The sequence below is a fragment of the Podarcis tiliguerta genome (genome assembly GCF_965153285.1).
Source record: "Podarcis tiliguerta genome assembly, chromosome: 11".
In the NCBI taxonomy this organism is placed as follows: domain Eukaryota; kingdom Metazoa; phylum Chordata; class Lepidosauria; order Squamata; family Lacertidae; genus Podarcis; species Podarcis tiliguerta.
In genome coordinates, this window is record NC_139544.1 from 27638371 (window position 1) to 27663909 (window position 25539).

The following is a 25539-nucleotide window of genomic DNA, read 5'->3' on the forward strand; positions in this document are numbered from 1 at the left end:
CCAATCACCGAGTCATAAAAGGAGAATAGCTTGCTTGGGAAAGAGCTACATAGGGGCAACTGCCATTAGCCCAGCTTAATCTTGTTTGGCAGTCATGTTACATAACAGAACTTTGCTTAACAATTTTGATTTTATCAATATAGGCACATCTAGTGCACCCAACATAACTGTGCACTCTCTCTTTCTTGGTTCTCTCTGTTTGCTCACATAAAATAAGTTTCAACTTCTACAGTTCCCCGCCAGCATCGTTCTTTTTTTAAAAAAGTCATTCTAACAGTTGGACTATTATTGATTAGACTGGAAAAAATTATAGGAATTTCAGTACTCTGTGCCTGAACCACATTAATACTGAACAAGTAGAACTTGCAACACGTCATTGCAGTGTGGACTGCTCCAACCCCTTGAACAGGCAAAGCTCAGTCAGATGCTCAGCAGGGGTATGTAAAGTGTAGGAGAACAAGGGGAATTGTGAAGAGATTAAAGGAACTCAGCCAGGTAGAGCAGTTGGTGAGTGACCAGCCCTTAAATCAGGCATGAGGAACCTTTGGCCCTCCAAATGCTGCTGAACTCTGGCATCCCTGGCTGGTAGAAGCTGCAGTTTGCAACGACTGGAAGACCAACGATTGCACACACCAGCCCTAAATAATTACTTACATGTCTGAATGAATGGAGCAGAGGCAAAAATGCAATTATAGTGACTTAGACCTAAGTGTTGTGTGGGAAATGTAGATTATGATATAATGAAAAATGAAAATGCAGATGGATTTGGTGAAACCTTATTGTGGCAAGAGTTAAATTCTATGGTTCTGTCATCAGACTGTGAGTTGGATGTGCTGAGCAGACGGGCGAAAACTTTTCAGGGGGAGGATTTAGCTGTTCAGCACCATGATCAGCTCCTCTCGAGCCGTTTCCCAAATGTGTGTGATGAGTTAGGATAGCTGGAGTGCCAGTATATCCCAGTTTAACGATGGCTGTGTGAGTGCCCACAAAAAAAAACAATAGAGAGCACCAGAGTCAATTGTGTGGGAGTCATCTGCTTGCCTGGTAGCAGCTACCTGATTTTGCTAATCCGTTTTGGCTAGTACCAGGACCAGCACAGGCTCCTTGTGGCTAGCAGATGTTACACATGCTAAGTCAGAACTTATTATACTCGCAGAAACCCTCTTGTCTGGTGGGTATGTCTCATATGCAGCAGGTTAATAATCCTGTTTTATGCTATGATCTATGGCACTTAAAGGGAGAAGCTGTCTGTCATCTTTAGTCCCCCCCCCCCCTTTCAGTCCCAAATTAGGTTGCAAATTCAAACTATGTGCAAATTCATTTACCTTTTCCAGCTCTCAGATCCATTTTACCCAAATCTAATAAGTCAGTCAGGAAAACTGTGTATAGAATTGCAGATTATAGTTTGAAGAAATGGTATCTCTCTTCTGCAGATGCTTGTATTTTTACTCAAAAGTAATCTTCACCATTTGAGAGTTTTGTTTTTAAAAGAATATTTAATAGAATGGTAAGACAAGGAATTTGATAGGCAGTAGTAGTAGAAAAATATGAAGTTTGAACTTTGTTCTTCTGCTTTCAGTGGTTGGCTCAAGTGTACCAGTCACAGGGAATGATGGTTGCAGCAGAGATGTGTTACCGAAAAAGTCTGCAACTGGCATCTCAGCAGGGCCACTGGAGTGGAAAGCTCTCTAGTCTACTAAGGCTTGCTAAGCTTGCCCTGGAAATCTGCATGGTAAGAGAGCCAAGTTCATAAATATGTTGTATATGTGGGGCTGCCTTTGAAACCAGTTTGGAAACTACAGAAACAAGCGCAGAATTCAGCAGCCAGCTTATTCACCAGGACCAGAAGGTCTGAACATATCACACCAATTGTGGCCTAATTGGCTACCAATTAGTTTACAGGGTCATTTCAAAGTGCTGGTTTTGCATGAAGCAACTGAGGACCTCAATACCTCAAGGGCCTCTTCTCCCCCTATGAACCAGCCTGGACCTTCCTATCTTCATCAGAGGCCCAAATCCATGTGCCTCACCTGAGAAAGGTGCAAAGGATGGCTACACAATAATTGCCTTTTTCAGTGTCCCCTCCTCCCTGGTTTCTGGAATGTTTTTCTAGGGAACTATCATAGTCCAATTTTAGGTGGCAGGCTTAAGGCATTTTTATTTACCTAGTAGTTAAGTTAGTCTCTGCTGTAGTGCTCATCTTTGTCCTTATTGTGTTGCTCAGGAATTTTATATTGCACATTGCTTTAAATCTTCTGGGTTTAAATTGATTTTATCTGTTTGTATTTTATCCTCGTAAGCTGCTTTGATCATTTAAAAAAATAAAAGTAGTAGTAATAACAATATGATAAAATGAACTGATTGCATGTGAACTGAATTTAAAACGTAATATGGTGCTTCTCATCTCACAATTGTGCGTAAGATAGTGCTCTAGCTTCCAGCAAAATAGATTACAGGCTATTTCGGGACTATATATGGATTCCTAACATTTGGATAGCTGGAATAATAAAAGTTCAAAATGTGCTTGTCCAACACTTTGGTGACAGCTAGAACAGTAACTCTGGCTTAAGCACTATTTGGAAAAGGCTTCATCTCGTCTGCATAGATTACTGTTGCATCTGACAGTATGAAATACTGCTTTTACCCTTTCTTTCATAATTATAAGTGAAATCAAGCAGCTGGGGGAAGTGTTGCTATTTTCGTAATACATTTTCTCTGAAGGTTGATCAGCAGAAATACCCTTATGCAATTTGTATGGATGAACCATTTTGCCCATACATTTTGATTCTGTTTGTGGATTCAAAAGTACTTCATCCAACATGTTGCATTAATTTAATTGAAGCTGGCAAGTGAGTTTTCTAGGAGTTAATCTATCACTATCCAGGGATTTTTCTGCAATGAGAATGATAAGAGATCATAATCATCATGATTAAGATGTAGGTGAAACTTTCAAAATGATATTTATGCATTACGTCACACTTCCACTTGTCCAGGATAGTGTTTGAAACTATCAATTGAAAGCTGAAAATACATTTTTTTTTAAAAACCACCTCTAGGAAGATAGATTGGTAGTCCTGGTTGTTCTGTTACATCAGCAGTTCTGGAAGCCGTTTTATTACATTATAATTCAAAGCTGCAGGTCATAATTATCTGTGTGGTACACGGGTAAGCAATCTGTCATGCAACATTGCAATTAAAACCACTGACCATTATGACACAATGATATAAAACATTGTTTTTAAATTTGTTTTTGTTTAAAGGGTAATATTTCAAATGATCACTGGCCATCCCTGGTTCAGGAAGCCACAACAGAAGCTTTGAAGCTTTCCTTCTGTCCGTTGGGTGTTCTGTTGCAGGCGCTTCTGCAGTACAACCGCAAAATGGGGTCAAGGTGTGCATTGATCTGTATGTTATGTGTTAACTGTCTATGCTTTTTGTCAGCATTTTGGATATAATTAAAATATACCTAATGTAACATGCCCATATGTTCTAATTCAGAAAATGTCCACATGGTAAATATTATAAAGCAAAACCTTATTAAAATCCTGCTCTTTATAAGGGGGCTAAAGTGTAGGGGGAAACCACAGGTTTTCCACTGCAATAAGATACAAAATAGGCGGATGGAAGATTTAAAAAAACACCCATGATGGTAAAGATCCAGAGAAGCTCTCTATTCATAATATGAAAATGATGCTTGCAATTGTAGATTTTTGTGAAGTTTCCACTCACTTGCTTCCTCAAGAGCAAACAACATTTCTAGATGCACATTCAGTTATTTTATTCCAGGAAGGTCCTTGCAGAGCTTATCTGAAGCCCAGGGCTACAGTCTTGTTCTTGGCATGACAGCGTAAGTCTGGCAAGCCCCTGGCAGGGCCTCCTGGCTGGTTTAACCCTCTGAGGCCAGAGGCAAGTGTACCTGGCTGCGCCCCCCCCCCCCACATGGACCTATTCTAGGGGTGGCAAAGCTATAGCCCATGGGTCTGATTAGGACTGACATGTATCCCAGTTTGTCTCATGAGGCTGCTTACAAAGGAACAATCAGGACCTTAAAGTTCCTGATTGCTCCCTTGTAAGTGGGGATCAGTGACAATTGCACTGTGTCCCTTTGCAGGTGTGGTTTGAATTCAAACCATACCACTAAGCAGACTTCAAAGGGGCTCACTGTAGCCACTGGTCAGCTGGGCTCCTCTGCCCGCCTGCCGTCAAATTTCACTCTCAGAGGGTTGTGAAATGAAGGTTTGTATCCAATAAAGTAATTTTCTTGCACAAGGACTTCCAACTGCACCATGGGATGTTCTCTTCCTACATATCTCCCCCAAATCTGTTCTGGAGGTTTCTGCAGCCCCCGGGAGCAGATTGGAGGACACAGGGAGAGGAGAGGAAGTCCCATTGTGCAGGTAGAAGTCCTTGTGCTAATAGGCTTGTCCCTAATGAAGTCGTCTTAAGGTTCCAGCCCATCAACAGGATCCAGTTCTCCAGTTCTTGCGTGTAAATTATTTGTTGAATCACAACAAAGCAGCCTGACATAGTGATATGTTCCATTGAGTCCATGCAGTAGGAGATTAGTGACATGTAACAGGTTGTTCTAATGGAGTGGTCCACTATTTTCTTTTTGCTCCAGCAGCAGGTTTGTTCCCTGTTCTTTTGTTGCAAGTGCCCCAGATTTATGTAAGAACTTGCTGTACAGATACAAATTTTGCTTTTTGAAAGCAAAGTTGAAACCTGAGCCCTTACAATGCTATAGACTCACTCTTGTTTTCTAGTTTTCTCATTGCATTTTGCAACGTTTTCTGTTTCCTTTGTAGGGAAACTCGCCGCATGCTAGAAAGAGTGGTGTATCAACCAGGGTATCCAGAAACTGTCGCATCAGTTGCCCGGTGGTATCTCTTAAGGCACTTGTATGCCAAAGATGATTATGAATTAATAGATGTGAGTAGCGCTTACCTTTTGAATGCTTTTTATCTTAGGAATTAGATAGGGCCACATGGTTCTCCTAAGTACTAGAGAGCAGGAGGGCTCGTGGGCTGCCTGCCTTGCTGCATCCCAAGTACGCTTTTGTCAGGAACAAAATGTCAGGTGTACTGATGCTTTATCAGAGGGAGTGTGTTCATCTACCTCTGGTCAGTAGAAAAATTACCGTATTTTTCACTCCATAGGACGCACTTTTCCCCCTCCAAAAATGAAGGGGAAATGTGTGTGCGTCCTATGGAGCGAATGCAGGCTTTCGCTGAAGCCTGGAGAGTGAGAGGGGTTGGTGCGCACCGACCCCTCTCGCTCTCCAGACTTCAGGAGAACCCCATCGCCAGCCCCACAAGGTCGGGGGACAGCGGGGAGGCGGAACGCCGCCATCCCGCTGTCTCCCGATGTGGTTTGGAGGCTGACGGCGGGGAGACGCGTGCTTCTCCCCGCTGCCTGCCCCGCAAGCTCCGGGGACAGCGGGGAGGCGCAGCGCGTCTTCCCGCTGTCCCCAGACCTGGTCTGAAGGCAGGCGGTGGGGAGAAGAGCGCTTCTCCCCGCTGCCTGCCCCGCAAGCTCCGGGGACAGCTGGGAGGCGCAGCGCGTCTTCCTGCTGTCCCCGGACCTGGTCTGAAGGCAGGCGGTGGGGAGAAGAGCGCTTCTCCCCGCTGCCTGCCCCGCAAGCTCCGGGGACAGTGGGGAGGCGCAGCGCGTCTTCCCGCTGTCCCTGTACCTGACCTGAAGGCAGGCGGTGGGGAGAAGAGCGCTTCTCCCCGCTGCCTGCCCCACAAGCTCCGGGGACAGCTGGGAGGCGCAGCGCGTCTTCCCGCTGTTCCGGGACCTGGTCTGAAGGCAGGCGGTGGGGAGAAGAGCGCTTCTCCCCGCTGCCTGCCCCGCAAGCTCCGGGGACAGCTGGGAGGCGCAGCGCGTCTTCCCGCTGTCCCCGGACCTGGTCTGAAGGCAGGCGGTGGGGAGAAGAGCGCTTCTCCCCGCTGCTGGCCCCACAAGCACCTGGGGGGGAAATAATTTTTTTTTCTTTATTTCCCCCCAAAAAAACTTGGTGCGTCCTATGGACCGGTGCGCCCTATGGAGCGAAAAATACGGTACTATAGGAACATAGCTCAGAGGTAGAATATACATATTAGGCCTTTGTAGCCTGGGATCAGCCACATGACATCCTTTGCTTATAACCTATGTTGTAGTCTTGTTGCTGAGCAACAATGTGGAGTGGGAGACCAGCCCACTAGAAGAGTCTCTGAGGAGTACTTGCCTAGAGACAGAGTCAGCATCCAAAGTCAGGTCCAGTCCTAGGGTCAGGGAAACAGCAATCCACGTGCTTAGACGGTCCAGGGGTCAAGGAATCTGATGATCAAGGGTCAAGACGAGCAGGAAGCAGCAAGGTAGGGCCAGGAACTACAAGTGCTGTTTCCAGCATCTAACCGCTGGTGGAAGTTCTGCTTATGAAGGCTGAAGCCAGCTGGTTCTCATCAGCACCTTTTCCTCTGTGTTCCTGAAGGCTGAGCAGCTGCAGGTGGAGTCACTGCCGTCTCCCCCTTCGGGCTGCTGTTCAGCAGGCAAAGCTGACTCCTGGCCCATGACATCCTCTATGGAACGCTAGTACTTCTTGGTCATTGAAATTAATTAACATAACTAAGTTAGGTTCCTTAATTTTAATACACCTACTCTGAGTTGGACTAGCATTGGCTACAATAACTTTAACTTTAATTCCTCCCCAACCAAGATATATTTCAGCATCAACATTATTATTTCCTCCATTTCTCCCGCAGGCTCTTGTAGCAAATGCCAAAGCTAATGGAGATGTTCGAGCTTTGGAGCTAGACAAGAAACTCTCAGCGGCAGCGGCATCCTAGTGTCACTTTCACTGGGAGATTGACAGATGGAAGCCCATGGCAATAACATCCACTTAGCAATTGTTCTTTAAAAGTCAAGGTTCCATTTTGTTAAACAATTAGGATCAACATATTTTAAAAGGAGTCTGTCATTAAACCAGTTGAAAATCAGTGGAAGTTTGTTTTGTGCTCAACTGAATCTACCTGCATGAAAGATTCCAGCAGATGCCTATGGACTCGGGAAGCACAGAGTAAAACATTGTTTCTGTCTGATGAAGAGCCTGATAAATATTTCCATGAATTAAGCAAATACGAGCTGAGAAATTACCAAACCCTATACTATATTACACCAAAGCTTTTGCCAATTTGCATATGTATCAGTATCTCTTTTTTACTATTTAGAAGTGACCCTTAGCGCACCTTCTCAGGCATAGGAAATAATATTAGTTTGGTGGTGTTGATGATTAAATGTGTACATGTGTTGAAACACATGCAAAATGTTTGTTTTGGAATTTGCAATGCTGCTTCTACAGTTCAGGGCCATTTGATGATTGCAATAAGACATAACTTTGTTCCATTGTTAGCAATTTTCACATGAAATTTAAAATAATGCATTTACTCTGCTGTTGGCACTGAACAACAACAAGGATATCTTTCAGAATGTGATCGGGTACTGGAACAATCTGCAAATATCCATGTCCTAGAATATGTTGCTAGGGACAGAAATCAATTGCCACAAGGGAAAACTTCAATTTTGTTCCTTAACTTCCTGCATAATAATCTTTTTTGTAAGAAATTGTTAATTGTATAAAATGTTTTTATGAATGGTGTGAAACTAGTAGACAATTCTGGGGCACCAGGGACAAGTCTGTTCCGAGTCTGGTTGCCTAGGAATGTACCCCAAAGCGAGTGGAAACCTTCACCTAAGGCTGAATTTGTTGGGGGGGGGGGTTGAGAATGAAAAAAGATGTTATGTTCATTCTGTGATTCTATTTTCAGATGGCTGTTGTTTTTTTGTTTTACAAATGTCAGGTTTCTTTAAAGCACGAAGTCAGTGTCTTGAGGCTATAATTGGAAGTAGACTGACATGGGGCTGGGGAGAGGGGCGTCTCAGCATCTTATTTCTCTACTGAAATTCTTCCTACAGCTGCTTCCATCCTCTGTAGAGAAAAAAATGCAGGTACCTGCACTTTATTCAAGCAAGACTAGACAGCAGCTGGAAGCTGTTTGTATGTATTTCCAGCAGAATGATGGTGCACAGGGGAAAGCTTAAGAAATTTCTCCCTCCATGCCAGTCTACCACTTCATGTTGCAATCTCAGAGATTGTGTTGTGGGGTGTGTGTGTGTGTGTGTGGTTTTTAAATACATATATATATATATATATATATATTAGAATTAAGCCTTTGTTTCAAATATTCTGGAGAATTTCATTCTTGACTCAGATGCATCAGATTCTACATGGTTTAGGCCTGTACTGATTGTGGGCTTTTATAATTAATATCAATGTTTTTGCTTATTATTTTACTGAAATCTTTCTATGTGTTGGTTTATACGCCATTACGATGTGATGATAATTGCAGTAAATCTAAACACTTGGGATTTCTCAGTGCCTGAGTGTTTAATGCCTTGGGAGAGCTGTATTTTTTTTTTTTTTAATTTCAGAAACTCATTATCTACATTGCCAGGTTTTATAAATGCCAGTTGTGAAAGCCATTTAAGTATTAGAAAGACATACAGAGTGTTGTTATGCCTGGAGCCTACCATTCTGCATCCTGTAAAAATTAAAGAGCAAGTAGCAAGAGAACAGAGAAAGTGGCTTTTATCTTCGGACTGTAAGGTATGTTGCTAACATCTCCCCTTAAACAGTTGCCAACATTGTTGAAGATAGCAAGGTTAAAGGTAGTCAAAGTTTCCTCCCCCTGCCCCTGCCTCTATTCATTTCTATCACTCATAGATGGGAAGGTAAAATGCCACTATTTCAGAAGTAACTCCCTGAGTAAGTGCCCCATTTTCCCTCCAGTGCAAGAAGACTAGCTTTCTGAAATGTCAGTAAGAGAAGTAATTATAATTCCTAAACTGCACATTGCGAGACTGAAGAAAGAATCTAATTCCCTTACGGCTTTAAATGAAGACAGTGGCTGATACGGAAGAGCTATCCACAGTGCAGTCATGTTTTGTACCTGCTGCTTGGCACTATATTTTCCTTGAAGCACAATTGTAGCTCAGATACTGCAGAGGGTATCAGGCTCTGAAAGAGCAGTGGTGCTTGGAATTTAGTCCTCCCAGGAGCCACCAATCTGTCAGTCCTCAGGCACTGCGGAGCACATGAGGACAAGGGGACACCTTGACACTCTTGGCTACCACTGCTGTCCTGCTTGAAGATAAGGGCCAGCATAGTTCTTGGGAAACTAGTGGGGAAAGGGACATTCATTTCCCAAGCCTTTTGAATGGCCAGGAAATAAGCAGTTTACTTTTTTTGGAAACAAAATTGGTGCATTTCCAGGTTGTTACCCATTGCAAAATTACTGAACAGCAATCTTTCAAGGTTAAGAAAATGGTGATGAATTGTATTTGCAATCTCTTAATGTGAGAGAAAGTACAGAAAGTTGGTCATGGAACAGTAATGAGTTGCACAGCCTTCTTCATTCCAGTTTTGCAACCTTTCAGAATGCTTTTCATCCTTTATGCCATGCTATCTTTGAGAGAGGTCCAGCGTTATTCCAATGGATACAAGAGAACTTTTCCTTTCTCTCCTCCCAACCTGCACCCCCCATCTACTCCACAGGTCCCCCAACCCTCCAAAGTAGATTTTAGGGGTGTGAGGGGAGGGCAAGAATGAGTCATACAAGAAGTCATCCATAGTCACAGGCTACCTGGATATCACTTAGATATCACTTTCTGCCTTTTTCCTATCCTAATTCTTTGTGCCAAAATAGAAAAAGCAAGAAAAAAACAAATCTGTAGGCAAAACACTATGTAGATAAGATCATTTGAATTTTCAAGACTGGTTACTGAAGGCACGAACCTATGGCATCTTCATAAAATTAGGTGGGTTTGAGGGGCAAATTATATGTAGGTGTCTGTTTATATGAATAGCACCTGTACCTGATTTTAAAAAATACACTGCAAAGATTTAGTAGGCCTGTTTGTAATTTCTGTCTGAGGCTAGAAAACAGGCTTTTATGGCTTTGAGAATTTCAGAATGTAACAATTACTGGTTAATAATTACCAAAGTAGACCAAGCAATTGCTTATACAACAATTACTGACAGCCCTTATATTTTATTTTTTTCCAAAATATAAATTCTGATGTAGGAATATGATTCAGATTGACTTGACTTAAATCTATTATAGACATTGCAACAGTAATATACAATACTAATCTCCTGGGGAGACATAAGAAAACAAGCTTGATATAGTAGAATTCTTGAGCTTATTTTTTGCAATCTCTTACACACTTTCCCAAGATGGACTAAATGCAAATGTTTTAAGAAGTGGGATCAGTCTTCTTGAATTTCAGTTATCTTCCGCCGTATCTTTTTCATGTCTTGCTTGAACTTTTCTTCTTCGAGTTTAAGCTTTGCTGTCTGTATTTGTTTAAGTGCATTAAGCGAGTCACGGATTGACTGAAATCCTGGTAAAAAGCAGGCATGGTTAGGGTGAAAAAAACTCACTTTAATAATTTTTTTTTATAAAAGCTACTGAACAACCCTTTACCCACATACTACCTATGCTAAAGTTTGCTGAATTAAATCAGTTTCTTCTCTTCCCATGAAAGTGCAGTAATAATTACTTTCAAACTCTTTGCTGGGGGATATCACCCTACTTAATTTTTCTTAGGTGCTAGGAGCAAAATTGCAAATTTAGGGGAAGGAGTAGCCAATATGGTTCCCCACCTCAGATGTTTCAGATTCCCTTGGGAGGTTGTGGACTCTCCTTCATTGGAGTTTTAAAAGCAGCAGTTGGATGGTCATCTGTCATGGATGCTTCAGTTGAGATTCCTGCATTTCAGGGGGTTAGACTAGATGACCCTCCCTCCCAACTCTACAATTCTTTGAACTCCCATTAGCTCAGGCCAGCATAGCCAATAGCCAGGAATCATTTGGGGGGGGGTGGAGTCCGAAGCATCTGGAAGGCAGCATGCCAGCTGCCCCTGTGTTATGTGATACCACACTCTGGAAAACCCCAAACTTTGAGAGAAGGCTATTTTGTGGGGTGTCAGGAGCTGTTCATTGAATAGGAGAGCTTTAACCATTCTCATGCTTGAGCACAGGCAGCTGCTTGCCCTGGTGTGGAGCCTAGTCAGAATGCTCACTCATGGAAACATAAGGGAGCCACTGCACCCTTCCCCATGGCCGCCCTGGCAGGGTTGTATCACCTGATGCGTGTCAGGGATGGCCCCAAGTCAGATTTGAGTCCCACCCTACTTACCAACCAGCAGTTGGGCTGCTTGATTCTGGATACATACCCAATGCCTTGGCCAAAACCTACTTACATCTGTAATCAATAAAGTTGTGGCCTAGTTCAACCCAGTACCAATGCCCTGGGTCTTATTTATGGTTGGCCCCTCACTGGGTCACAGGCATCATGCGCCTGAGTATGCAAACATGGCATCTTACTAGGATGGAACCCAAGGAATTTGTTGTGGGTTTGTTGGTTTTCCTTCATTAACCAGAGGTGAGTTCATCTGATAAGAATTGGTTCTTGAAGTTGTTCCCCAAACGAGCAGGCTCATAATTACAGGAGAATTTTTGTAACCCTTCCTGGTTATTCACAGGGATGCATTTTTGTGGGCAATCAAGGCGGCGGCTGCTGCTGCTGCTGCTGCTGCTGCTGCTGCTGCTGCTGCTGCTACAACTACAACTGCCCAATGGCCAATGTGCTCACAGCCATCATGAGATTGTTACTGGAAATAATGATCCACCCACAGATAAGGTAACTTGCTACTTGCTTTGTCTCATAGTAAGTGTGACGTCTAAAACACACCTTATAGCCAATGGGTACCCCCTGATTAGTAAGTGTGACTTGGGGGGAAAGGACCAGAAATAGTTAGCAGATTTGTGTTTCATTATTGTGGATTTCAGTTATTGTCAGAACAATATGCAATGGCTTGATTTTGACATTACCGACAGAAACATCCTTCACCGAGCTATGAGGGCGTTATGAACAGCGCACAGAATTATGAAATTTCTGGTGTAGTTTGGTAAGTACACCTGATTAGAGGGTAAGGCGAGGACTTAATAGGTTTCTCTATGCATTTCCTTAAAGAAACCCACCAAAAATCTTACCTGATCTATATTCACTTTGGATTTCCTCCAGCTCATGCCACATCAGTTTCTCAAATCTAGCAATCCTTGCATGAAGCTTATTTTGGTCATTTTTCACTTGGTTCAGCTCTGCGTTAAATTGCTCTGTTTTATCAGTGCTTTCTATTCTTTTGCAGAGGAAATAATAACTATCATCCGTTTTCTTTTCCACTGTGTCCTTTTAAAATAAAGATTTATGATAAATCAATATAATTACAGAATTTGGAACCGTTTTTACTGCCTCCCACAAAACTGCATCTGAGTTACCTATTCTTTCCCATAAAGACTATTTATAAATATTTTAAATTTTACAGGATTATGTTTGGGGTGTTAGGGGAGGGAATAGTACCTCTGATGAGGGGGACACTGTGCTCCTTCTAGTGTAGCTTGTCCACTCAGTTTCCACCCTGCACTTGACTCTCACCTGTGGCTCCTAGAAGCTGTCAGCATGAGACAGCAGCCACATCCCAGGAATGGCTTTGACTGGTTGGCTAAACCAGGTGAGGGTAGCCGATAGCTCTCAAACCCTTGGTGAGTTAGGGGCTTCCCCTACATGCAAGGCAGGCTCTGGTGGGATTGAGGAGATGAGACCAATTTTGAGTCCAACAGTCAAGGAGGCAGTTTTTGCATGTGCTGTAGAAGAAAGTAAGGGGCAGATGGGATTCATCAACCTGGGAAGGTACCCCATCTAGGACAGGCATAGACAAACTCTGGTCCTCCAGATGTTTTTGGGACTACAATTCCCATCATCCCTGACCATTGGTCCTGTTAGCTAGGGGTCATGGGAGTTGTAGTCCCAAAACATCTGGTGGGCCAAGTTTGCCTATGCCTGATCTAGGAGAAGATATTGTGGGATATCTTTGGGAGAAGAAAATGGTAAGGAGTGAATGCAATCCCTAAGGCAGTTGGATGGCCCCTTGTACGCCTCCTTCTGGCAACACCTGCAGCCAAGCTGGTGCCAAATATATCGCTCTGCTTTCCTTTGGGCCACATCAGTGAGACTGAAAGGAGGGTCTTCTTGTCTGGGCAGCCCAGGACCTCCATACACACTGCCCAGGCAAGTACTCCGACGAGGGCACTTCAGTGCTGCTAATGCAGCAGTTTGACTTCACCCCACTATCCAGAGGCGCACTCTGTTGTCTCAAGACAGATGGATGCCAATAGAGTTCTATCCAACATTATGGTAATAGAATTCTATTCAACATTAGTCCTACTTAGATAAGCTGTAAGCCGCCCAGAGTGGCTGGGGCAAACCAGCCGGGTGGACAGGGTATAAATAATAAAATTATTATTAGTGTAGATCCATTTAAGTGAATGGATGTAAGTTAGCCATATACATTAATTCCAGTGGGTACTAATGTTGGATACAACACATTTTTATTTCAGTTTTTAATCCTAGTAGACCAGGGTCTGTAGATTTTTTTTTTTACTGCACAAATTACTTTAATAAATTTTTCAGCTGGCTCAGCTCTGTGTTAGATTGCTGTGGTTTTTTTGGTGCCTTTTGTCCTTTTGGTGAGAGGAAACTTCCATTTTATTTTCCTCCATTTCTGTTCCACCAATATGCTTTAGAACAAAACAAACAGATAGGCACCTGCCTCAATTATATGGGGAAGTGTCACTTTCAGGCAGTGGCCAAGAGCTTGTGTTGGGCTAAGTTGAGACAGGGTGGGGTAATAGTTACATAATGCTGTTCTAGGACTGGGGAGACAGGTCTTTTAATTGCCATTATGCTCCCTGGGACAACCTTGGACCGCTCACTATCCTACAGCCTAACCTACCTCACAGGGCTCTTGTGAGAATAAAATTGACTTGTGGGGAGAAAGAACATGGAAACAATGTATTCCACCTTGAGCCTCTTGCAAGAAAGGTGAGATATAAATGCAAATAAAAAAATTTAAAACTGCATCGTGGAGCATGTTAAGGACACATTTTGAAATAGCAAGCAGCCATACTTAGACAACGCTCAACCACTTAACGAGCATCTTGCTCATTTATATATTTCTTGTTGCCTTTGCTCAGTTAACAAATAGAAATGTGAATTGTTAATAGTGGTTGCAGCAATCCAAGAAAGTCTTTGAATATCTACTTGGGGCAGCTGAAATGAAAGATCCAGTCATCCTCTCATTGTGGTACTCTAGATATCTCCATTGTCCTCTCCCATCAGCAATGAAATTAACTATGGTCAAAGGAATGTTCACTCTGTACTTGTTATTATGGCGATTAATGATTATTAAGAGAATGACCCTTCCAATACCTGCCCTGTTAAAGGAAGGAGACACTTTCTTCCTTGAAAATTCAAAGCAATCCAGCACTTGATATTTTTGAGGTTGCCAACATTGACCTTGATGTTTTAATATAGGAAATGGGACATTTTAAACTTGCTATGTAATGTCAATAATTTAGGCTTAGCAGTTACTTAGATTTCAGACTCTTGTATATAAGAGAGCTGGATCTCTCACTCCTGTGATGTGACTTAATGAAATGAATCTTTCCAGCTGCATCCAGAATTTTGTGTGAGACATTTAATTCAGATAAACACTGAGAGCCCTAATCCTGGAATAAGGATTTCCTGAAGCTAAACACTCAACTTAAGTGCTTGCATGGAGCCAGGAACTCTTCTACTGCCAAGAATCTAAACTAATTTAGAATGTCGCTCATTGAAAAGTAGGCACTTTGCCATCCATGGGAGGCTTATTGAAGCCACTGTGTTAAGATTTTGCTTATGATGCAAAGTATGATACCCATTGTGGAAGGTAATTTTATTTTTTATGATGCATGCTTTCTATATTTTCCATTTCATAAAAGTAGTATTTTACCACTTGACAGCACTATGTTGAGCACAAGGGCTAAAAGATTGCCGGATAACAGATCTCTGGTAGTAATATTTGACCCCCTTATACTCAGATTCCTTTCATGTGCATTTGCTTTGCCTCTGTGCCCATTTTCCCTTCTCAGTTTATCCTAAGGGAACTCTCTCCCAATTTTCTCTTTGCCTGAGTTGTCCCTGCTCTCCCAGTTCCCATTGCTTAAAGGGGCACTATTCCTCCTATGTGTGCCCTGAAAGTATTTAAGCCGATCTCAGTTTGTATTCCTTGCTGGAAAATCCTTAATTACGGGTACTTTCACAAGGTCTAGGTAAGTAAGTCTTCCTAGGTTCACTGTAACATCCATTAGAAGTAATAATTCTAAGTATACTTACCAATCTTTCTTTCACTGAATAAAGACACTGATTTATGAGAGAGGCCTGCTCTTGCTCAGATCTCCTCAACTCATTTTCTATCCACTTCCGCTGGTTTTGGATTTGATCCTTAAAGTCATTTAAAACACCATTTATCCTAGCATTTAAAGATACCATTAGTGAATATTCATGCAACACAGTACGATAACTATATCCAGTTAAATTTGGAGACCTCCCTATCTCTGTCTGTCAAAAAAACACACTCAACATTTACCTTTTAAGGTGGCTGGAACATTACTAAGCTATATCTCACACAGGCCTTTTTATATTGTCTAATTTTGTGTCTGCTAAATATAACTTTCTCAAGGCAGCCAACTTTCATGTGTGGCAGCATCGATCAATCAAGTAAATATAGTCACCACAGAATCACATTTGAGATATATTTTGAATTTGTTCCATATTGTCAGGGGTTCAGGAGCAGAGGCACAAGAAAGGGAGGAAATAGAGAGCGAGGGGGAGGAGTCCGAAGGAAATGTTAGCGATGACAGCGGTCCGAGGTCTCTGAGTCTTTCCAGCGAATCGGAAGATTCACAGAAAGGGGCGCCCATGGTCAGAGCAAGGGGGGTGCCTAGGGGGGCACCCCAGGAAGAAGGGGCCAGAGGGGACTCAGAGAGCAGCAGTCGGAAATCAGGACCAGCGTCCACACCAGAGTGCAGTAGGGGGGAGGAGTCCCAGGCATCGGGATCAGGCGGCGCACTGCCAGCGGGAGGACATGAGTCAGGATTGGCCACGCCTCCATCGGGGAGCGAGGAAACGGTCGAGAGGAAGGTTGAAGGCTGGGCGCGCGCGCCAAGTTCAAATGTACAGGAGGGCGGCGCAGTTGGCAGCCCGGATAGGGAGCCAGGTCCCAAAGCCCGCCGAAAAGAGCGGGAGGAGTCAGGGGGGTCAACGTCAGCGTCAGAAGAATCCAGGAAGGAAGGGACCCCGGGGGGTAGCAGAACCCAGAGGAGAAAGGAGAGACGGAAGAGGTGGAGTAAGGCTAGAATCTTAAACTGGTGTACAGGGGGCGGAGATTCAGATGGAGCTTCGCCGATCTAAACCCTAGACGTAGAGCTGGGGCGCTCCGGCTTGAAAATGGAAACTGTACTTCAATAAAGACCTTTGTACATTACTACCGGCTAGCGTTGGTCCTCTGTGAGCTGGGACCTGGAGCCAGCTCAGACACATATACTTCCAAGTTTTGTAAAGTTCTGTATGTGAGATGAAATTCCTGACTTTCTGCTCAAGGGTGTACAGTAGATATCAGCGTAATACTTGGACCCAAGGGTATTCCCAAATAAGAAGCAACTAAAAAAACCAAAAACCTGACATTTGAGTCATTTGATTCCACTCAATATAATATGTATAATATGTTAGCTTATGAACACAATTTCTGAGCAAACCCAAAGACTTAAAAAGAAAAAAGGTGAATCTAACATCCAGCTATGCAACAGGTGGGCGGGAGTATAAAAGGCCAGAATAATACTGAGAAACAGAACTGGTTGAGAATACGAAATCTCCAAAGTGTAGCCTGAGGATCTGAAACACAGGCCTAGTTAGACCATCCTGAAAGTAAGAGACGAGACGTCTTGATATGAACAACAGTGACAAAGCCATGAGCCAGAAATGGGAGTCTCTCTGTGGGAGTGTGTACCTACATACATAACATCAGCAATAATTGGTGAAGTGACTCAAGGCCATGTTTTACTCATAGCTCTGAACCTATGTGATTTTGCATGACTCATGTAGTTAAGTTTTGAATTAGTTATATATAGAAAAAGAGTCACAGAAAAATTAAGAAATTGGCAGAGAAAACCAGAAGTCCTGTGTAGAGAGACCTTAGTGTGCAGTGAAAAGTTGAAAGGGGTAGGTTGCAAAAAATAAACCTTGAGCCTCATAATGCGTCCCCACGCCTCGTAAAAAGACTTTTGGCATTAATGTCTCCAGTAAGCAAAGTTATTGTTACTTTTCTGAATACTTCACCACATTAAAGCAACACAAAGCAAAACAAAGAAAACACTTGCACACAAAAAAACTAAACTATCAAGAAGGGGCCTTGGTGGAATTCTTTCTCATGGATGTGCTAGATTTCTATACAAAAAGATTTATAAATGCAAGAAAACAAGGTGCAAACATCTTTGCACATGCATTATCTCTGGGCTATGGTTCATAATAAACGATTACAACAAAGGGGGAAAGTGCAATTCTTCCTTTGCTTTTTGAGGGGCAAGAGTATCACTTTGGCAATTTACTCTGCGACCAATATTGTTAGGTTTCTATCAAAGTTTCCTCACTAGTTTGTCAGAATTCCCAAAAGCATGTAAACAAATGGTTCTGTTTTGCTCCCTCAAAAAAATTCCATTGGCCTAAACTAGGTGTGTTAATAAAGTTAAAAAGCTTTCACCACCTACTTCAGATCCAGGAGCTGCAATTCATGATGTTGATTTCCTTGTATTGCCTTCAAATTTGAGTTTTGCTCTGAGTTTGAAGTGTCTATCTTGCCTAAAAGCTGCATTACCTAATAAGAATTCAACAGGGAACAGTCTTTATAAGGCAGAATTCCAGCACTTACATTAAACACACATTATTGCTGCAGTGAGTGGGAAAAGCCAGAATTTCCGACAGGTCCATTCTTAAAAGCTTTTCTCAGAATTAATTTAACTCAGTAATAAAGGCTTGCCATCAACTGGTACAAAATAATTTAGTATCCGCCAGAATTTCGCTGATTGAATTATGTGTATCGACAACTCTTAAAACCCAGTGAATTCAGTGTGGCTTTCAGGAGCAGTTATAACTGACTAAAATGTTAGGGTCATGATAGAGTTGGAGAGTACATAAGGGTGCTTAGATAAGATTGAGGAAAAATCAGTTTTATATTTGGGAAATGTATCCTGAGGTACAACTGCACTACAATTGACGGCAGGCCATCAGTGAAGTACTCTTGAAGGGACAAAGTGGTGTGAGATTTTTTAGTGTTAGCTGTTGAAGTTCTGTTTTGCATTCTGATCTTACGTGTAATCCAGGGAGGGCTGTATCGTGATTATTTCTGGATGTGTGGCTAAGCTCTGGACATTTCCCCCTGTCTCTGTGTGTGTGTGTGTGTGTGTGTGTCTGTGTGTCTTTTCCTGTTGAGCTTTTATTTGTCATTTTTCCCCTGCTTGATGTCTCTCAATAGGAAAAGACTAACTTTGTTTTTACATTCTTTGGTATTCTGGTATATGTGATTTATGACGTGCATTTATTCTATTTTACTTGGATTGTGGAAGCATCATTTTCTGCCAAGAGGAAGACAGGTTTGAAACATGCCTCTGACCACATTTTTCCAGTGAAATTTTTCCACTCGCACCCTCTCAAGATTACCTGTCCTTTGAGAAAGACAGTAAACTGTCAGTAAGGAATACAGGAGATTGGGAAATAAAGTGTGGCTACAATACTATGAAGAATGAAGGCAATACTGAAGCAAAAGAAAAGACCAGCCATCTAATGCCTGCTAAATAATAGCTTTGGTCTTTAATGGAGCAGGGCTTAATCTCCAAAACTGAGAAGCCATGAATATTATATGTAGCAATATACATGGGTAGCTTATTTTCTATTAGTATTGCAAACATCTGAACATTCATGTTAGATCAGATACCTTCAAAAAGTATGCAGTTTAAAAAGTTCTTACAATGAGGGTACATCAACAGTCTTTATCTTACATACTTGTCAAAGAATGACAGAATTATAGAGTTGAAAGGGACCTAGAAGGTCACTTAGTCTTAGTGCAACCCCCTGGAATGCAGGAATCTCAACTAAAGACAGATGGCCACCCAACCTTTGCTTAAAATCCTCTAGTGAAGGAGACTGACTCCAGGTGTAAGGGGGCTATTGGTAGAGTTCCCTCTATGGACCCCCCCCCACACACACCTATGTTGGGAGGCCACCATGAATGTGGGTTTACCTGGTAACAGTGGTGAATGGCTAAACAAACTACTATTAATTTCTCACAATTCCCTTGAGTGATACAATTGTTGATGCTCCAGGGCTCTGTGGGAAGCTTTTGGCTGTCTGTCACTCAGTAAGTTGGCTGGGAATCCAGGGGAGGCACCAGCAGTGGTGGGCCCTGTCTAATGCCTGAGGGTGCCTGGTGCTGACACTGTTTTGGGGTTACAGGCCTATATACAGTGGCGTAGCGTGGGTTGTCAGCACCCGGGGCAAGGCAAGTAATTTGCGCCCCCTAACCCGGGCCAAGGCAAGTAATTTGCGCCCCCCCCCCCGCTGCACTGTCCCTCCCCCAGATAGTCCCTCGCTCTCTCTCCACACCGCACCGCATGCCTGGCACCCTCCCCTCCACAGTGGGCGGCGACCCGGCGGCTCGGATCGGATTCGCACAGCCAGCACTGCAGTGAGAGAGAGGGAGTGAGCCAGGTAGGGGCAGAGAGCTGCGAGTGCGAGTGCCCCCCCCCCAGATGTTGCGCCCGGTGCGGCCGGCCCCCCCTGCACCCCCCACGCTATGCCACTGTCTATATATGTCAAAAAAGGTAGAGCTAGCAAGCAATAGCCAATCTCCTTATAGATATGAAAGTGTAATCCACTGTTGTATATTACTTTAATAAGTCTGCACATGCTCAGTGGCAGAGTTGAGGCTGGCAGCAGTCACCTCTATGGGCAGCTAGCTCATTACCTCAGAACAGTTTGGATGCCGCCTTTTTGCCTCCTTTCTGTAAGGCCCTGAATGCCAAAGAGCAGGTTAGTAGTAAGGTTCCCTTTAAAGTTTTAAAATGAATTACGAATCTCCTCAGCAAGTTCCTTGCTTGTTGATGTTTTTCTGTTGCAAAGGGCAGTAAATTTCAGTTCCTGAGTGCCAGCTTGTTTGCGAGAGAGCTGCTGTGGAACTGAAGTGAACAACAAAATGCTCTGTCTTCATCACTTGCTAACCGCACCCAGATTTCACATATCTGAGATTTACAGACAGGGTTTCCTGACAGGCTTATGCAACTTTTCTTTCTTTCTTTTTTTGGTATGATTCTTACATTCTTTTGTTTATCAAAGGTCTTTATTAAGTGTCTCTGAAGGGATTCACACATAGGTATATCAAAACACCAAACAGAAGTATATAAATAAGGTTTTTACATAATTTTAGGACACTTATGTAAATTATAGGATTAATAAAACAGAGCACTGTTCTCCCAAAGTTCTTTCTTTCAGGTTGTGTCGCCACAAAACCTTTTCCTAAAGCTTAATTTATATGCTGGCTGGAAGGGCAAATTGCCTCTTCTCTGTGCTCACAAACAATTTTGTCCTATTAATATAGACATTCCCAGACTGAGCTTTTGCCCTCAAGCATGAGCCTCAAATGCACAAAACACTGAAAATTGGGCTCCTGTAAGATTAAATCTAAAATTATTTTGGGATTTCAATCTTTTTTTTAAAAAAAAACAAACCCTGGAAAAAACTGTGTATTCTTACAACTCCATTCTATAATGTTAATAATTTTACACACCTTTGTACAGTGTTTAGTTTTCAGTACTGAAGAAGTACTACCTCTCGCTATATTTATTATGGCTTCTTTTAAACAAACCATAGGTAACACTAACCACAGTTTGTTTAGATGATACAAGCTGCCATTAAGCAAAGATGGTTGTACTGTAATTGCTTCCCAACTGCTCAACGGAAGAAGCAAAATGGGAGACCATGTAAACGAAGGCTTTCTGTAACTCATTCATGGTACATTAAATTATAGTTCCGTCTTTCACTAAGGTCAGTCAGTAGTCTGGAATCAAATGGGGAACTGGGGCAATGTCTGCCACGTCTATTTGAATAATAGAAACTTTTTCCTTCAGATTCACTCACCTTCAACTCCAAATTATTAGCATAATTTTCTACAGTAGACTTGATTGCATGAATTTCTTTCTCTTGTTTTGAGATCTCATGCCTGATGATATTTATATCTCCAGAGAGTTTTGCAATGCTGGCATCACATCTGGAAGCAAAGGTGGATGACAGAATGCAAAGTAGTGTTAACAGTCCTCAAAAAATCCCACAGCCCCATCAATACCTGACACCATCTCTCACCTAGAAGTGCATCGACCCAAACCTTTAACTTTCCTCCATAAGGCAGAATCCATACACCATGCACTTAGCTCTTTGACTCTTACCTAAAGACACCCCCTCCAATCAATTCATTCTATTTGAGGCTGCCTTTGAAAAGTATCTTGAAACTACACTGGTGCAAAACGTTAACCAGAGCAGTTGCTGTAACACCCATTCTGCACAGTAGCATTGGTTTTCATGTTCATGTTATTTTGTTAGGCAACATCAAGGCTTGCAAATATGGAGGTCATCATTTGTGCTCCCGGGCACATAACCAAAAGCCTGAGCTTTCTTTTTTAAGATAAAAAATAAGTCTATAGCCCTCTTAGAAAGTTATGAAGCAAAACATGTAGATACCCAAAGAAATTTCTGTGAAATAAGACAGCCTGGCTGCTCCTGCCTACCAGTGCTTTTAGCCAATGGGTGAATAATTGCTATGATTGAAAAGTAAGTTGTTAGGATACAAGGAAATAGGAATCCATGGATCCTAAAGAGAATCCAACACGCCCATCCCTTATTGCACTGTTCCTAGTTTACTCTTATTTTCTAGTCCTTGGCAGCTTCATAGTTTCTTCCATTTTTCTTAGCAGCAAGGAGGCATTTTTCTGGTGGGTATATATTGTTCTACAGGAGGGAAAGTACAGTCTTTTATTAAGAATGTATTGTGTAATTAACTTACAGCGCAATGCTATACATGTCCACCCAGAAGACAGTCTCTTTGTGTTTAATGGGGCATATTCCCAGGTAAGTGGCTGCAGGATGGCAGCTTAGGTTTTGGTTTGGCACTGGGGAAAGCTGGGTTCTTGTGCCTTGCTGGATTGCAGGGGTGTAGTATGGGGGGGGGGGTGCCAGAGGGGCTGTGGCCCTGGGTATGGATTTTTTGAGGGGGCTCAAAGCAGCCATCCCCATACAGCCGCCTAGCCCAGAGCTTCTCTCCTGGGTGTCAGAAGAACCAACACCCACAGCGAGAAGCGTCAGGCTGGGCTGCACTGGGGGCATAAATTTTCCCCATTGCTCATGCTCTAGAAGGGCATATTCCCTGAACATGGAAAAGTAGCTTTCAGATGTGTAGAGACAGGTCCTAAGCAAGCACAGTAATAGCTTTTGTACTAGAGGTTAGCTCAACATTTCCATAAGAGAGCACTAGTAACAAGCAATATGCAAAAAGTGCTCATAATGTGGTATCAATCATTCCCTTGTACTATAGCTTAATCTAAGAGCAATTACTCATTTAAAATTGACTGCTTAAACACAGCTACTAAAGCCAGCCTTTATTGCTGCAATGTCAGGAGGTTGTGCTGAGCCTAGAGATTTGTGCTCGCTCATCTCACTCTCACAAAAAAGGTGGAATAAATTGGCCTTACTTTAATAAAATAACCCAGGGAACTAACACTAATTATTTAGATCACTACTTGCTCTGTTAATTATATAGGAAAGTGTCACATATTAAATTGTTTGTCCCCTGCAGTTCCAAATACGGTGTTTCAGTGCCAACCTTAAGGCCAGACTATAATGCACACTCTTTGAGACACTATTAAATACCCAGGCCAAGTTCAATAACTACTCCAAAAGGGGTGATCTCGTGGCAGATGGGATATCTGTGCAAAAGTATTGAATGGTAATTCAGTTTAATCAACCACACATTTTCCTATGTTGCTTAATATTTGTGTACTTGATCTACACAAAGCTGACCCACCAATACCATTCCAAGGCCAATAAATAATTTCTCTTTTTTTTACTCTTGTGACTAAGGAGTTTGTGACAGCTTCTGTGATCCATGGATAAAAGCTTGAAAGTGCAATTCCTGTAGTTTCTGTCCAAAAGCCTCTTTCCAATTCCAGTCTATTTAAAACCCAGTAACCACCTGCAAAGCAGCACCATTGTAACTTAACCCACATCCCTGTTTCTTGTTTCTTCTCATGCTAAGAATTCTATTTTTATCAATCCTCTCACTGCGTGAGTTTAATTAATGAGGCAATATTTATACCAAAATTTAACATAGTATTTTAAGTTTGGGGTGGAGGAAATAGGCTCTGTGTGAGATCCTTCTGCATCCATCAAATGTTAAAATATAAGCCAGGCCAACTTCCTGTGTTGAAGTGATAGCATGGGTGATGGGCCATTAAAGGGAACAAAGGAACGGGACTCTGTGTGAGGCAGCAAATGGGTGGGGCCCCTCCCCCAGATCACAGTTAGCTAGAAGATAGTGCCGGAGTCTGGAGTAGAGTTTGGCTGTGACGTGACCTAGAAGTAAAGCAGCAAGCTGGAGAGTCAGAGCAATGTTTGATTTCTGTTTGAATCCAAGGCTGTAGCTGTGGGAGAACAAGATGGTTTTTGGGTGTTCATGCTGTGAACCCCTCCATCAGAGGCTCAGGTGGTATATATGCGTAAATAAACCATATATCATGAAGGCTCCACAGTCTTGGCTGTGTGCCACTTCCAAAAGGAAACACGAGCCCTGGGTAAGATCCTGGAATGCCTGGAATTTCTCACTGCTCAGAAACTGGGGTGATGTGCAACAACATGTACAGAACACTTCCTCCAGCTTTGAACTTAAGAGGCACCAGGTCAGCGTTCTACAAATGCGAGTCTTAAATTATAAAACCAAGGTATTAGAGGAAAACTTCAAAACTACATGATACATTAAATCACTTGTGTTCCCCCCCTTAAAAAAAGAAGCCGCCAGCAGTGGCCTACGTGTTTCAGCACCATGGCAATGGAATGGGATCTACACTTCCCCCAGATACTGTGATACTGATCATTGCCACTGCATGCCAAAGCTATTTGACCCAGGGGAGAAGGTTCTTTTGGGCAAGTAGCAGCTTCCTGTTCAGAGCAAATGGTGCTGAGAGGAGCAATTTTCATCAGGTCCATGGTGCTGGTGTAATGTAACTCCCTATGCCACCAGCACCAATTCTGATTTGGATCAGCCTCTATCCACCACCACACATAGAGAGAAGGTGGCAAACCACACATTTAATGTAACACATAGTTTTGTTATTGTAATGTGCTTTGTTTAAGGACACACAGTTTTAGGGTCAGGGTGTTTGTATGGAGAAAGCTCTTTCTTGTGTCGCCACACAATGCATCTGCCCCCACAGTAGAACACAGAGAAGGGCCTCTTCCCAAAATCTGAAGGCGCAGGTATGATGATAAAACTAGTGGTGCTCCTTCAGGTATTTGGGTCCCCAGCCCAGGATGTTGTAAATGTGAGCCAAAGTTCAAATATTGTCGAGGTAGGTTTCCCTTACTAAAGTATGTCAAACTTACCTAGCTACTCTTCCACGTAGATCTCCAACTCCCTGCAAGTGTTTATGGTCTAGACTCTGCATAGCAAAGTTAGTTCCTGATGTTGCATCATCTCTTGATTTTATTTGCCTCTCCAGAACCTATAATTTGAGCAGAATTGTAAAGGACTGTACCAAAGCGTGTTTTATACAAATTATTGTTGTTGCTTTTATTATTATTTATTAAATTTGTATACCACCTATCATCTGAAGATCGCAGGGTGGTGGTTCACAACATAAAAACACGTGTTATACAAACACCCAAACTGTTGTTATTACTTAAAATGGGGGGCCTTACATTGGAAGCTAAAGAGCAGCTGAGTCTGCACTGGTTTACATTTTTAATGGGCTAAGGCTCTAATACCTTAGAGATTATCACATTCCTCAGACCTGGTGGTACCTTTGGAAGTTGACGGTCCCACACTGTCAAAGCTTCCAATATCTGCCTGTCTTTGTGTATACAATTTTCATCCATATTGCCGACATTCAATATAGAATCTTGAGATATGGGGAAGGTTCCTAAGGCCCTAATCACATTATTTGTATTTTCCCTGGCAAGTGAACTGGTCTCCAAACCAAACAATCCAATGGATGAATAAACTAGGTCTGACAGCATAGTGGCAGCTGAATAATGAAAGTGTAGAGCAGTTTGTTCTGTGGAAATGGGAACTTTGCTGTGGTCCAAATGGAAAGAAGGGAGGCCGTGCGTAACCTGAAAGCAGGAAGGCCAAAGCTAGGAGGAAAGTTCCTTGAAACCACACTACATTCCTCACACCCATCTCCCTAACGGCAAGACATTTGGTCTGGTTCAGATGTAAGGGGAAATCATCATTTCACACTATATGAAT

General features: G+C 42.6%; 2 protein-coding genes across 6 annotated transcripts in view; one reads left to right on the forward strand and one right to left on the reverse strand.

Moving 5' to 3' along the window:
• The window catches only part of SKIC3 (SKI3 subunit of superkiller complex), a 43912-nt gene extending 35502 nt beyond the window's left edge, over nt 1-8410 (forward strand). For all 4 annotated transcript variants that reach the window (XM_083403630.1, XM_083403632.1, XM_083403631.1 and 1 more), the window contains exons 38-41: nt 1580-1732; nt 3261-3391; nt 4806-4929; nt 6744-8410. In XM_083403630.1, the coding sequence (XP_083259756.1) occupies nt 1580-1732; nt 3261-3391; nt 4806-4929; nt 6744-6827 (492 nt within the window). In that variant the 3' untranslated portion in view covers nt 6828-8410. The remainder of the gene's footprint in view (nt 1-1579; nt 1733-3260; nt 3392-4805; nt 4930-6743) is intronic.
• A 1658-nt stretch (nt 8411-10068) lies between these two features.
• Nucleotides 10069-25539, reverse strand: part of FAM81B (family with sequence similarity 81 member B) — a 30402-nt gene continuing 14931 nt past the window's right edge. For both annotated transcript variants that reach the window (XM_083404250.1, XM_083404249.1), the window contains 6 exons: nt 24675-24793; nt 21165-21294; nt 17744-17850; nt 15315-15450; nt 12095-12290; nt 10069-10440 (listed from right to left, as the gene is read on the reverse strand). In XM_083404250.1, the coding sequence (XP_083260376.1) occupies nt 10307-10440; nt 12095-12290; nt 15315-15450; nt 17744-17850; nt 21165-21294; nt 24675-24793 (822 nt within the window). In that variant the 3' untranslated portion in view covers nt 10069-10306. The remainder of the gene's footprint in view (nt 10441-12094; nt 12291-15314; nt 15451-17743; nt 17851-21164; nt 21295-24674; nt 24794-25539) is intronic.